The sequence below is a fragment of the Heterocephalus glaber genome, unplaced genomic scaffold, assembly GCF_053883595.1.
Source record: "Heterocephalus glaber isolate CG9 unplaced genomic scaffold, H.glaber_assembly_v1.0 deba00001538, whole genome shotgun sequence".
Classification (NCBI taxonomy): Eukaryota; Metazoa; Chordata; class Mammalia; order Rodentia; family Bathyergidae; genus Heterocephalus; species Heterocephalus glaber.
Genome location: NW_028258333.1, coordinates 32179393 through 32192764, shown reverse-complemented (window position 1 = coordinate 32192764; position 13372 = coordinate 32179393). Strand labels below are relative to the sequence as shown.

At 44.6% G+C, this 13372-nt stretch overlaps 1 protein-coding gene across 6 annotated transcripts in view; it reads right to left on the bottom strand.

Annotated features, from left to right (window-relative positions):
- The window catches only part of Parp8 (poly(ADP-ribose) polymerase family member 8), a 183372-nt gene extending 172623 nt beyond the window's left edge, over positions 1 to 10749 (bottom strand). For 5 of the 6 annotated variants that reach the window (XM_021261437.2, XM_021261440.2, XM_021261439.2 and 2 more), the window contains exons 1-3: positions 10430 to 10743; positions 10241 to 10342; positions 9293 to 9347 (exon numbers count right to left, since the gene is read on the bottom strand). In XM_021261437.2, the coding sequence (XP_021117096.1) occupies positions 9293 to 9347; positions 10241 to 10342; positions 10430 to 10535 (263 nt within the window). In that variant the 5' untranslated portion in view covers positions 10536 to 10743. Of the gene's footprint in view, positions 1 to 9292; positions 9348 to 10240; positions 10343 to 10429 lie in introns of all 6 variants that reach the window. The other variant, XM_004848543.3, reaches the window with a different exon arrangement.
- Positions 10750 to 13372: the final 2623 nt, after the last annotated feature.

The window sequence follows — 13372 nt, the reverse complement described above, 5'->3', positions numbered from 1 at the left end:
TCACACAAAATGCCAAATGCCTTTTAACCAAAGCTTTCCTTGTCATAAAGCAACTTCTATAAAAAGTATTGAAAATAAATTCTTTTTTTTTGTTTTGACAATAAATTCTTCAGGGCTCACTAAGAATCAGTAATTTCCATTTCCATCACACTGCTGTTTACCCCAAAAAAATTTTTTAATGAATAAAACTCAGAGTTTGCCAAAGTGTTCTCCAAAAAGCAACCCTCTTAAGATGTTCCAGATCTGTAATCAAGTAAGTCTGAAAAACCCTGAATACTTCATTCACCTCTTGGATATGCATAATGAACACTATTATATAAAAGGCTTTTTAAAAACCAACCATTAAAACTGTTTAATAGTTTAACTAAACATTTTTCCAACATATTTGGCCATAACCTTAACATGTAATTAAATAATTTGGGAAATACTGTCACACAATGCAGGGAATAATAATACTCAGTCATTTTAGAAATATTAGAAAATAGTTAATATATTCCAGACACTGGTTCTGATAGAAACTAAGCTAGTCTCTAGACAAATCCAGGCTGGCCTGGAACCCTGATCCTCCTGCCCCAGCCCGCCACGTCCCCAGTGCTGGGTTATAGGTGTGCACCGCCACAACTGACTTATGTGACCAATTTTTTTTTAATTTGACTTATAATGACTCCTATAAAGCCTAGTGTATAACATTTTTTTGTTTTCCATTTCTGGCTGTGTTTTTCTCTTCACAGATAGATGACAAAGGCTAACATATTACTGTCTTCCTCAGTTCAATATTTTAAATACAGCAAATATTTCATAAGTGATTCTTGGATCATAAAAACCTGTTCTTCTTTTTTAAACAACGAGTGATGAAAATAACAAATAACTATAGCACTTCGGATTTGGTTAACAAATCCATCTTTTCAGTGTTCATTTTCAAACGTTCAGAAATGTACCTTGACTGAACTCAACTAGCAGCTGGCTCTCTGCTAATTCCTGCACAGGGAAAAGCGACCTGAGTGGCAAGGTTTCAATAGCTGTCCCCCTTTAAATTCAACACTGACCGATCAGTCATGCTCCACTTACTGAGAAGAAGGCCTCAACCACAAACTGGCTATTACTGATATGCAAATGTACCACAGTCAAGATTTTTATTGTTGTTGCTGTTGTTGTGACTCTGTAATGGAAGGGGATAATCTATTTGTATTCTCTTCCTGGCCTCAGATTTCACTTCTCTCATTCTCATTCTATTCTACTCATATGCTCACACTCTCTCCTCCTATGCATAAATATGGACCCATTCTAATGAACAGAGCAGCTATTTGTGGGCAAGGGAAAAATAAAACTGCTGGTCTCTGCGGTAATAAGGACCACAATCTTGACATCCAAACCAGCCACAGCATGCAATACAGATGTTATAAATCAATAAGCCTTGAACAGCTGTATGCTAAATTAATCCAGCTGCTGTTGAGTGGAGAGAAGGAGAGGTCAACAAGCAAAGCTAATACTTAGAAGCCTGAGAAACACACATGAATGGACAGAGGAGGTTATTCTCAAAAGCCAAAAACTCGAGTTTAAGGCTGATAGGGAGAAAACTATGGTCCCATCTAAAAGCTTCTAAACAGGTACACAAATGACTAAATGCATGGTTAAAGAGTTCAGGTATGAATGACCTGGATGGGTCAGAAGCTAATAATCAAGAACTTTAAATGACACTGGGTTCAAGGCACTGATCTAAGTCAAAGCCAACAGGACATGGATTGAATATGACATGGGCAGGGGTAACAAGGCCAACAATGAGGTCAAAGTAGTGGTCAGCAGGACTTCAGGAGAGCAGAGGAGGGTGTGATATGTGAGACCTGAGACTATCATCCCCATACCAGGCTTAAATAGGGTATGACAGGAAAGGCTGAAAAGAGAGGCTTCTTTAGGCAGAGATGAAGGTGTGTTTTGATGTGGCAGCTGCAGGTGAAGATGACAAATATCTAGGCGGTGTTGTCTATCATTTAAGTGAGACAACTGGAAAAGAAAGCCTAACATATATCACAAAGATAAAATGGAAGTAACAAGTCTTATTAATACAAATTCTTGGGGGCCAGGGATTTAGCTCAGTGGCACTGAGCCTGCCTCGCAAGCTCAAGGTCCTGAGTTCGATCCCTGTGTACCAAAAAAATTCTTGGAAACAAAGCTTTCGTACATAGGGAGGGGAAGGAGGGGCTTGAGGGGGGAATGGAATAAAATTTAATTTAATTTAAAAATAAAAATAAAAATAAAATACATCGCTTACTAGCCTTCCCTGAGGTACATGGAAGATAGCATTTCAGAAATCAGAGAATGTAAAAAGGATTCCTGGTCCATAACTGGAACAAAATAAAATTGACTAAATCAGTGTCAACTATCCTACAGTAAAATCTAACTACTAAGACACAAAGCAAGCAAAAGCAAATCTGGGCAGAGAATTACAAAATATTTTTAGGATTGATGAAATTTCACTTAGATGATTTTTTAAATGCTGCAGAGAATAATGATAGGGAATTTAAATGGATTAGCCAAATATTTGCATAAAGACTGCACAGCCAACATACATAATTTTCCAACTATTCTGCTTAACTTTGGGCTAAGACACTTGCCTTCCAAGCAGTAGATTTTCAGTACTGCCCCTGGCAAACACCCTTTAGCAAGCCCTCCCCACCCCACACACTCCCGACTGTTCTAGTCAAGCCAAGTCAACCAATGCCCCTAACAGTCTATAAACACTGACTTATCCGCAGATACATCCCTACTCTGTCTTTTGCTAACTCTACGTTACTGAAATTACCCTAGCCTCAGTTTCTTTAGCTATAAAATTAGCTAACAAATTAGCTGATTAAATTAGCTGACAAAATGCCCATTTGTTGCAAATGAAGGGATGAGAAAAGGAGGAGAAGGAGTAAATTAAACTAGGCTCAATAAATATCACTAGTTATGGCCGGGGATTTAGCTCAGTGGTTTCGCCACCTGCCGCGCAAGTGCAAGGACCTGAGTTCGATCCCCGGTATCAAAAAAACATATATATATATATATATATATCATTAGTTAGTACATGAATCCATGAAATAAATGAAGTTGAAATATTTTAAATATATAAGTTGCAATACAGTTATACCTATGTTAAGCTGGTGATTACTTCAGGTCAGAGGCTTTAAACCTCATTCAACAATAAAATCCTTTCAAAAAAAACTTTTACACAGAACAGAAAAAGAGCAGGTATAATTTAAAAAGAGAGATTAAAAACCTGCATTCTCACTCATTCCGCTTCTTTCCTCCTCCCTTCCCCTCACCACCCCAGTTTCTGAGAGAGCTTTCCAGGGTCCAAAGAAGACACTTTTCAAAGTCAGTATTTTGAATAACTGATGCACATAAAATTATGGTAAGTCCTCACTGCCAAGAGAAAGGTGCTAATTTTTTATTTTAAAAATATAAAAAAGTCACTCTTATTCTGACACCTTCAGGAGCACTTGATAGTTTCAAAATAACTGCATACTCCAGAATTTCTAGACTGGCCCCTTGGCACTTCTTTCATAATGAAAACTGATATATCTTTAACACGATGTGATTGTTTCTTTCACCCTCTGTGTACAACAGAATTCTTTCTGAAGAAGTCAAAGGAGACAAATGCCCTTTAGCAGTGAAATAGATTGCCTCTCTCCATGGCATTCCATGTATACAGAATTAACACACTGGGTGCCCAGGTGGACCCTAGAAAGTCTGCTTGATCACAGTGCTGTACTTTTAAATTTCTAACTGAATTACTTCAGAGTTCAAAGTCTCCAGTGTACCAGATTTCATAATTCCCTGTTATCTGTGTGTGTGTGCGTGTGTGTGTGCATGCATGTACATGTGCACACAGTACTAGGAATTGAACCCGCTGCCTTCCCAAGGGGTTACATTCTCAGCTCTTTTTTTTTTATTATTTATTTTGAGACTAGGTCTCAGTAGGTCACTAAGTTGCCCAGGCTGGGCTCAAACTTTCCATCCTCCTGCCTCTGCTTCCCAGAGTGTTGACATTACAGATGTGAATTATTATCTTAAACTGCATTATCTACCTGTTCTCTGAAAGCATTTGCACATAAAGAATAGGACTTATAACTTGGCTAGGCAACTTCTGTCACTTGGGTTCCTATGAAATTCCACTGTACACCACACCACCAGGCTGAGGCTCTTCCAAGCGTCCCACTAGTTCCATACTTGGTCACTCAGGTTAGGAAATCCCTTCTCATCTGCCAGATCTTTCAGCATTCATTCCCTAATTCATTCAACATCTATTTACTGAGAAAAACTACTGCACTAGATGAAGGGTTAGGGATGGAGTTCGTGTCTCAAAGGATCCCGGGGAGACAGATGTAAGCAGGTAATAGAATACAAACAGTCCCGGAAATAGGAAGTGTCCACTTAAGGATTTTTCCACTTTACAATGATGCAAAGCAATACGTATTCAGTAGAAACTGTACCTGGAGTTCTGAAGTTTGACCTTTTTCCCAGGCTAATGATATGCCTGCTGCTTGATATTCTTTTACAAGTCTGGGCAGCTTCCAGTCAACCAAGTGATCACAAAGTGAAACCAATACAGGGCACCGCATTGCAAGCTATGTTCCGTAGGTTAGTTGTAGCCAACCTACCATATTTTCAACTGATGGGCTTCCCGGGAACCTAACCCTGTCGCATGTGGAGAAGCAGCTGTACATTGTGACAGCATGGTCTCAGAAATACAGAGGAAAATCATATGGAGCAGGCAAGAAAGGTGTCTCAGAGGAGAGTGATTTAGCCAAGACTTCAGAGAGCAACTACTCAGAAGGGGACAGGGGAGAGAATGGAGAGGAGGGTGTAGAATGGGGCGGGGATGTAGGCAGCATGTGCAAAGTCCCCAAGAAAAGGAGGAGGTCTCATATGTTTTTAAAAATTTGGGAATACAGTTATTAGTGTCATATCAGATGCTCCAAAACATTTACCTGAACAGAGGAGATACTTCAAAAGATGCCATCTACCACAGTCACATGAAAACCGTCTACTCATACAGACTGTACACAGACACAAAATTCCAAACATTCTGCCAAACATTACATTTCAAATTTTATAGTAATTTCTTTTATTGTTGGTTTGTTTTTGTTTGTTTGAAATTGAATCTAGCTTTGTAGTGCAGGCTGGTCTTTAACTCCCTATATAGCCCAGGCTACCTTCAAACTTGCAGTAATCCTCCTGCTTCGGCCTCCCAAGTGCTGGGATTACAAGTGTGCACCACCACATCCAGTTACAGTAATTTCTAACAGAAATATTACAGTTCTTATCATGTAGTCATACTCCTTGATTGGGAAACTCTCAATTTAATAAATAGCTCTTTATTCTCATACGCCTTCTAAAAGAAAAGCATTAGGGCCAGGAATTTAGCTCAGTGGCTTCACCACCTGTTGCACAAGTGCAAGGACCCAAGTTCAATGCCCAGTACCAAAGAATAAAATTAAATTAAATTAAATTAAATTTAAAAAAAAAGAAAAGCATTAGAATTCTATTCTTGGGTGAAAAAAGTAAGGTCTTGAAAGAATATTACAGCCCTTGAATACATACATATAAACATATACACTCTAAGCAGTCCAAAAGTGCCCGGCGAGGTGGTACACACAGCAGTCTTAGAGGCTATGCCAGGAGGATCTTGAGTTCTAGCCCAGCCTGAGCAACTTAGGAACTCATGCGGCCGAGACCCTGTCTCAAAAGAAAAAATAAAAAGGAGTGGGGATGCAGCTAAGTGGGAAGGCCCTAGGTTCAATCTCCAGTACTGCAAAAAAATGTTAAAGTATAAACTGCAATATGTTAATAGAAGACAGGAACTATATGAGGCTTTATTTTCTTATTTTTGCCAGCTCCTTTCTCTGATTTTTTTTACAATCAATAATTTTTTGTTGATTTTGCTTTGTCTGGTTGAGATACAGTCTCACTATGTAGCCCAGGCTATCCCTGCTTCAGCCTCGAGAGTGTTGGGATGACAGGCATGCATACACTCACTCATGTATTTTTTAAAGCTCACAGTTCTATTTCAATCAACAGACATTAAAATCACAACTCTTAAGACCAGGGATAGCTCAGTAGTAGACGGCTTGCCTAGTTCGCATGCGGCCCTGGGTTGGGTATCAGCACTGGCAAAAAATAACAATAACTCCACTAAGCATCTGTCATTTCTTGGATGTTAAGGGTGTCCATGTTTCAAAAGGCTCGGGACCTTCTGACCAGGAAGGAGCGAAGGTCTGAGGCACGTGCACAGCGGGGCGCACAGCTCAGCTTAACCGTGTCGCTGAGGAAACTGACCCTGCATCAGAAACCTCCGAGCTTCACTTTCCCTGCGCTTAACTTTCCACTCCTGAAAGTGGGGATGACAAGAGTTCCGAGAACCTTAGCACTCAGACGATGGCAGTCTTGCCGCTGACCGCTTCTGAGCCCCACTCTTCACCTGAAGCCCACCGAGGCACAACAGCAGATGCTCACAGGCACTCTGCTCCTCTATGGGCCACCAAATAAAAGGCCTTGTCGCCACCGGCCAGCTCTGACACAGTGGCCTCTTGGCAATGATTTTTATCCAGAGAAGCACAAAATTTAAAACATAGAATGTTTTGGTATTTCTCTTTTTGAAAAGTAATATGAAAAAAAAGAAAAGTCATATGAAAGCTCGACCTTTATCTTTTTTCTTTTGTTTGTTTTGTTTTGAGACAGGGTCTCACTATGTAGCTCAGCCTGGCCTCAAACGCAAGGCGATCCTCCTGACTCAGCCTCCCGAGTGCTAGGATTACAGGCATCTGCTACTATGCCAGGATAACCTTTATCTTTAAAATAATGTATAGTTCATAGAGGGAGGAAATGCTGTATTGCGCTTTATCTACAACTTCAACTGAAAATTATTTTTAAAGTATGTTCTCAGTGGTTTAGATGAAATGTTAGTTAAATACACTTCAAGATAATCATGTGCTTTCTCTTCATAAGACTCTCACATCTCGCCAGATGTGGTGGCGTGGATCACAAATTCAAGCCCAGCCCAAGCAATTTACCAGCTCAAATTTTAAAGGGGGGTGAGGGAGTGTGCCAGGAATGAAACTCAGTGTGAAGGCCCTGGCTTCAATCCTGGGACCACCAAAAGAAAAGAAGATATTTTTATTTGCAGGAAAATGATGTCCCCTCGTGGTGTGGCTCTCAAACCTGTAAACCCAGCACTCTAGGTGCTAAGGCAGGAACTGAAAGTCTGAGTCCAGCCTGGACAATTCAGCAAGACTGTCTCCAAATGAAAAAATTTTTTAAACAGGGGCTGGGGATTTAAGCCAGTGCAAAGGGCCTGGGTTCAACCTCTAGTGCTGAAAAAAACAAGGGCAGAGGGGATTATCTTTTGTCTCATACTGAAGCAACTTTTCCTATGTGTGCAGCAGAACAAGCTTCTGAGAAGACAAAACACTCAGGCGATTTCACCAGTGTTCTCTTTTTACAGCCTCTTTCACATTAGATATACAAGTCCCAGGTACTTAAGTCTGGAGCAAAAGACAAACACTATCCCTTAACAGGATTACACAGAAAAGGAAACATTTACTTTAAGAGCAACCAAGGTATTTGTTCCAATTGTGAACACTAATGTTATCTTGATGAGTTAGTTATTCGTCCCAACACCCTGGCCTGACGCCTGGAGGCCTTCAGACCAGTTCCACCTCTAGCTGTGCGACCACTACAGCAGTTCAATAATTTGCTGATAAAGAATCTTAACTGCAGTTCCTTACAGATCTTAAGAGATTAAGTGCAAGCCTTTACCCCTCATTTTACAGATAAATGAATTTTTGGTTTTTGAAACCAAAAGAACTGAGATATCTTATAGAAAAGATCAGAACTACAGTCATTTGGAAAGCCCACTCCAGGTATTCCTGCACACACAGCCCTGCCAGACGAACAGCAAAACTTTCGTCAACTGACAGAGCCACCTGCTCGTGTAGGAATCTTTTCAATGGGCTACACAGCACATTTTAACTGTTAAAGTCATCCAAGAGGACATTAGTCATATAGTACTAAGGTCCTTTGGATATTAAGTGTGGGAGCAGTTTTCATTTCATCAAATATCCTCTAATTTAATTTTTCCATAATTAACAAGATGACGGTACTCTTGTAAATTAAGATAATGTAATTGTATTCTCTCCCAAAAAGTATAGGTGGAAGTTGAGTGATTCACTATTTTCAACCAGCTAATCAATAATATGCAAATCCTGGGGCTCAGGAATACCATATGTGGGAAATCTAATAATTACGCTAATTAAAGCTTTTTTGAGATGCAGAATGTAACAGAGATCCTTAATGTTGTAAAGGTTCACGTTCACACCAAGCTTTTTAAAAAGTATTCACAGAAGAGAGCTTCTTTTGCAATTTATATGTCCATAAATGTTCCCATTAGCTAAGAGATGTTTTGGAATGTGGTCAAATGATATTGAATGTCAAGTCCTAATAGCAGGGCTGGGCTGAAACGGCTCCCAAGGATGACTGTGCTCATATGTGGCCATTGCTCTTTTTCAACCACTTTTGTCCCTGAAGGGCTGAAAGGAAGAAAATCTTAACTTCATAAATGAAGGCGGCATTAATGAAGAGATAAAACGAACGTATATTTTATCTCTGCTTCAATACACAAATGGATTTGGGCTTGTTTCAAATTGTTGACCGTCTGCTACTAAAATATGCATCACTCATTCTTCCCTCAAAAGAAAGAAATCATCCACTCCAGCTACACAGAACTCCAAATTCCTTCCTACAACTAAATGTGAAAACCAAAATACCAGTCCTTGGAGGGAAATAAAAGAACCTATATGAAGAATTGGCAGACTATATGTTTGTCAACCTTCAGGAAAACATGGAAACAGCCCCAACTCACCAGGAAAATCATCACTTGTGATCAAACTATTCTGTGACATTTTACGTCTCAGGCATCTCTCGCTTCATACCTAGTAGTTCCGCTTTGCAACCCATTTGCCGGTATCAACCCCAGACAGCCTCGAGAGCGATCTACTATTGTAGCAGAACAATTTTAACACGGAGCGTTCTGCTTTTTTCCTGTAGAGTGATTTTACAAACACCTCAATCAAACATATTTCCCCCCGTTGCTAGTCTTTAAAACCAAGGGATATCAGGTTTCCGATGTGTCTGGAGAACAGCAACCATAATTAAACAAACAAGCAAACAAAATACCCAAACAGGGAACAAGCGAAGAACAAAGGAAACACAAGCGTGTGAACAGGAAATGAAGCAACTCTATACACATAAATACCTTTTAGGGCCGCCAACGTAGGTGAAAGTAAAGGTGGAGTCTGAGTATCTGAAATCTGAAACGGAAAGTCTAGTTAAAAGCTATCCCTTGAGTGGGCTTTTAACCCCAATGCTGATCAAGACTCCTATTTCCCCGAGCCTAGGGGAGGCCTGCCCGGGCGGCGGCGAGGGCGGGAGGGCAGCGAAGTACCCGCGCCCCGCTGCGCCCGAGGGGATGCTGCGCACCCCCAGCGGGTGCACCGTGAGGCCGCCCCCCGCAACAAGTGCCGGGTGCCATGGCAACAGTGGGAATTTCCCAGTCGGGCAGCCGGAAGCGGCCCCCGCTGGGCTTCAGCCTGCGAAAGCAAAATCCCATCCCTCTCTCCAGGGAGCAAAATGGACGAAAGGCGACCCCCCGGGCTGGGTCGCTGGGTGCCTCGGGAACCCGGGGATCCTTTCACCTTTCCGGCCTTTATTTCGCCAGTTGGAGAGGGACAGAGGGAGCCAAACGGGGGCCGAGCCGGGCCGGCGCTGCCCCCGAGGGGCCTCGGCGCCGGGCGCAGCAGGGAGCGCAGCGCAACGCAGCGGCTTCATTCCCGGCCACCGCCGCTGAGCCCGCTGCGCAAAGCCGGCGGTGCAGCCACGGCCAGCCCCGCTCGCCGCCGCCGGAACCGGGAGGCGGGCTGGGCGCCTCGGGCGTGCACGGGGCCGGATCCCCTGCTCGGGTCACACAGGCTCTGTCCCCACAGCTGGGGACTGACAGACCTGGGGGTGGGGAGATGGAGGCTGGCGCCCCCTCCCCCTTTTGGCTCCAGCTCTCCGATGCTGCCAAACGAACCCCGGAACGGGGACGTGCAACCCACACCCCCACTGCCCCTACCCTCGCCGCGGTCGGAGAGCCAGGAAGGGGCGGCGGGCGGACGGGGGAAGCGGGCTTCGGGTCCGAGGCGCGGCGAAGGCGAGAACTCACCTGCAAACAGGCAGTCCTTCTCGGCTCTGGACTTCTGGATCACGACGTCGATATCCTTCTGAATTCGCTCTTGCCTTGAACACATCCCCATGAAATAAATCCCTGGAAAAGAAGCAGCCACTATTTCCACCCCACCCCACCCCCTCCGCACGCTTCCAGCTTTCGTAAATATTCAGTTAAAAACGAAACCTCTGGCCGAGGCAGGGGCTGAAGGCGAAGTGGTTTCGGAAGTGATCCCGGGTGAGAGAGGAGGTGGCGGCGGAGGAGGCGGAGGAGGGGGAGGTCGGCTTTGCATTCCCAGATGTGGCCGCCCAGCTGCCGCTCGCTGCTGCTGGATTCCAGTTTCCTCCCCTTCTGACAATGGATGGCAATGACACCGACTCTCACTTTCTCCCTCCCCCGCCCCGAGGAGCGGCCGTGGGGGGCAGAGGGGGCCGAGAGGCCGGGGAGCGAGGGGCGAGCCCCGCTCGGGCTCACGCGCGCACACCCCCCGCGGCCGCACGCCGGCCTTGCACACTCGCGCCCGCGGGCGGCGGCCGAGCTCAGCCTGCTGCAGCGCCGCCCGCCGCAAACCCTCCGTGTCCGCCGCCCGCCGCCCGTCACCCGGCCCGGCCGCGGGCCGCCCGGGCTTTAATAGTATCCGCCGTCCCCGGCGCAGGCTGCATCCCCCCGCCCCCGACCTCCACTCGTGCCGGGAGCCGAGTGACAGTGGAGGTAGTGAAGACTCCCTGGAGCTCCCAGCCTTCCCTCCCCCATACACACCACTTTTATGAATTCGACTCCACTTTCAAAAGGAATCGTGAGTCATATGGAAAACCCAAACCTGAGTGGCTGGCAGGGAGAAAAGGGGGAAAGGAAAAAGCTTGAAAAACTGAAAAATAAATAAAGCGAACAAATCTTTCCTTGTTGTCACATCAGGCAAGACGGGAAAAGCCTTGAACTTGCTCCAGACACGCACCCTCCTCCCCTTTCCTTAGTGCCGGGGTTGCTTTGGGATTTTTTTGTTGTTTTTCTGCCAGGTTAGTAGTACCTCCCCCCCCCCCCCGCGCTCTTTATGAAATGCAGCCCCGGGTTGGCGGGGCGGGGGGAGGCGCCCTCCTTCTCCCCTTCCAAAGATGGGCCAGTTCTTCCATCTTAGGAATATCTGTCCATTAAAATATGGCAGAAGTAAGAGGAATGTGCCAGGGTCTCCCTAAAAGACTTTTTCTTGGATTGTTTTTAAAAGCCTCCCCTTTCCAGTTAGTCACTGGAGAGCACTCACAAGCCTGCATGGCTTGGACAGGAGGTACTGCTAGGACCCTCACTTCTGTCCTGCCGAGACACCTGTGCTGCCGTATGCAACACGGAAGGCCTGGGAAGGGAACTTATCATATGGGTCTTTGCTGCTCTGAGAAGGTCCCCCTGACGCCCAGGTCTCCTTTTGTTTTGAGTCCCCAGTGCCTTGTGCAGGGCCCGAGATACACAGGAGGAAGGCCTGGATGCTGGCTCAACACATGCATGGTGGTTCCCTACAGCAGGTTCTTTACAGACCACCCCCCCCCAACCAGTTTAATCAAGCCTCTTTCCTCATCATGGAGAGTTGCCCAAATGGCTCCAACCCTTAGTGCAGTTCTGATTGCAGAGCAGTAAGAATGAGTATCAGCCCTGTTGGATGCTTAAGGCTCTGGCAAATAGAATTTAAAAAAAAAAAAAAAGGTTCTAGCAAATCAAAAGCAAGAGATCATAGGTTCTAGTCCCTTCTATGAAGTGATCTGCTGTAGGCCATACTTATTGTGTAAAACGAAAAAAAATGAAACGGACCACTGTGTCCTCTGCATCTCCTGCAGCCTTTGATGCAGTGGAGCCACAGTCACCATGGCTGCTTCTCCTGCTCAGGCCTGTCTGGGAAGACTTCCTGACCAGGGCAGGGTCAGAGCTAACCTGCTTTGTGTCTGCCCCTTCCTCTCTGGCACATTACCACTGAGTTTATGAGAGCATCCTTCTCCCATTATGCGCTCTAACTTCTCCAAGAGACTCAAATCCTTGAGCTCACAGGAACAGCCGAGGATTGCCTCTCCAAGTAGAACGCTTATTGCATATAAATTTGAAATACCTCTACAGCCACCAAATGTTTTTGCCTGGATCACCTTAATTTATTACTCACTGTATAAAAGTTGCTTGAGATTTATTTAATATCTGGCTTGTCTCAAGCTTCATTGGCTGCCCTGTTTTTATTAAACAAAGCTAACCTCACCTTATCCATGTTCTTAAGGTGTCATACATTTAAATACTTCTAAATCTATCTGGTATGCATTTCTGTAAGATCAGTGTCTCTCATTAAAAAACTATACCAAGACAGCCAGGCGTGGTGACACAGGTCTGTAATGTTACCACTCAGGAGGCTGAGGCAGGAGGATCACCTGGAGTTCAAGGCCACCCTAGGCTACACAGTGAGTTTAAGGCCAGCCTGAACTACATATTGAGACCCTGTCTCAAAAAAAAGAAAAAATGCTCACCAGTTTAGAAAAACTGGGAAGTAATGTGGCCCCGCCAATGGCCACAGGCAAAGAGTGAAACCAGTAAAGACCCTTTAATGGATTCCCAGGGAAGCCTGGACCTTGTGGGCTCTCAAATGGTCCCAGGGCAAAAATGTAAGTACTTTGCCTATGCTAAAAGGCCCACCTGGGGAAGTGTGAAGTGGCATTAAGGTCAAAGTGTGATGTATGGAAGATAGTGGGTCAAGGGACATACTTATCCAGAACTCATTGAGTGTCAAATACTACTCTCAAAGTTTTACAAGTCTTAATTCATTTGATAGTCACAATAACTCCATGTAGCAGCTGTTATTATTCTTCACATTCTACAAAAGAGGAAACTGAGGCACACCAAGGTTAATTAACTCCTCAAAGGCGCATATGGCCTGCAATGAACTTCTTCCTCTCTCCAAACCCTTCAGCAGTTGAACTGAACTCAAAGGAGAGATAAACAAAAGTCTTCCGGGAGGTCATCCGGCCCGCCAAGGGCCACAGGGCAGGAATGAAGCCCATCAGAGAGCCTCTAATGGGTTCTCCACAGTGTCTGCCCGTGGCAGTAATATTTCCCTTTCCTGTATTGAACTTTCTTTTTCTAATGTTCCACCCTTTACTGAAGCCT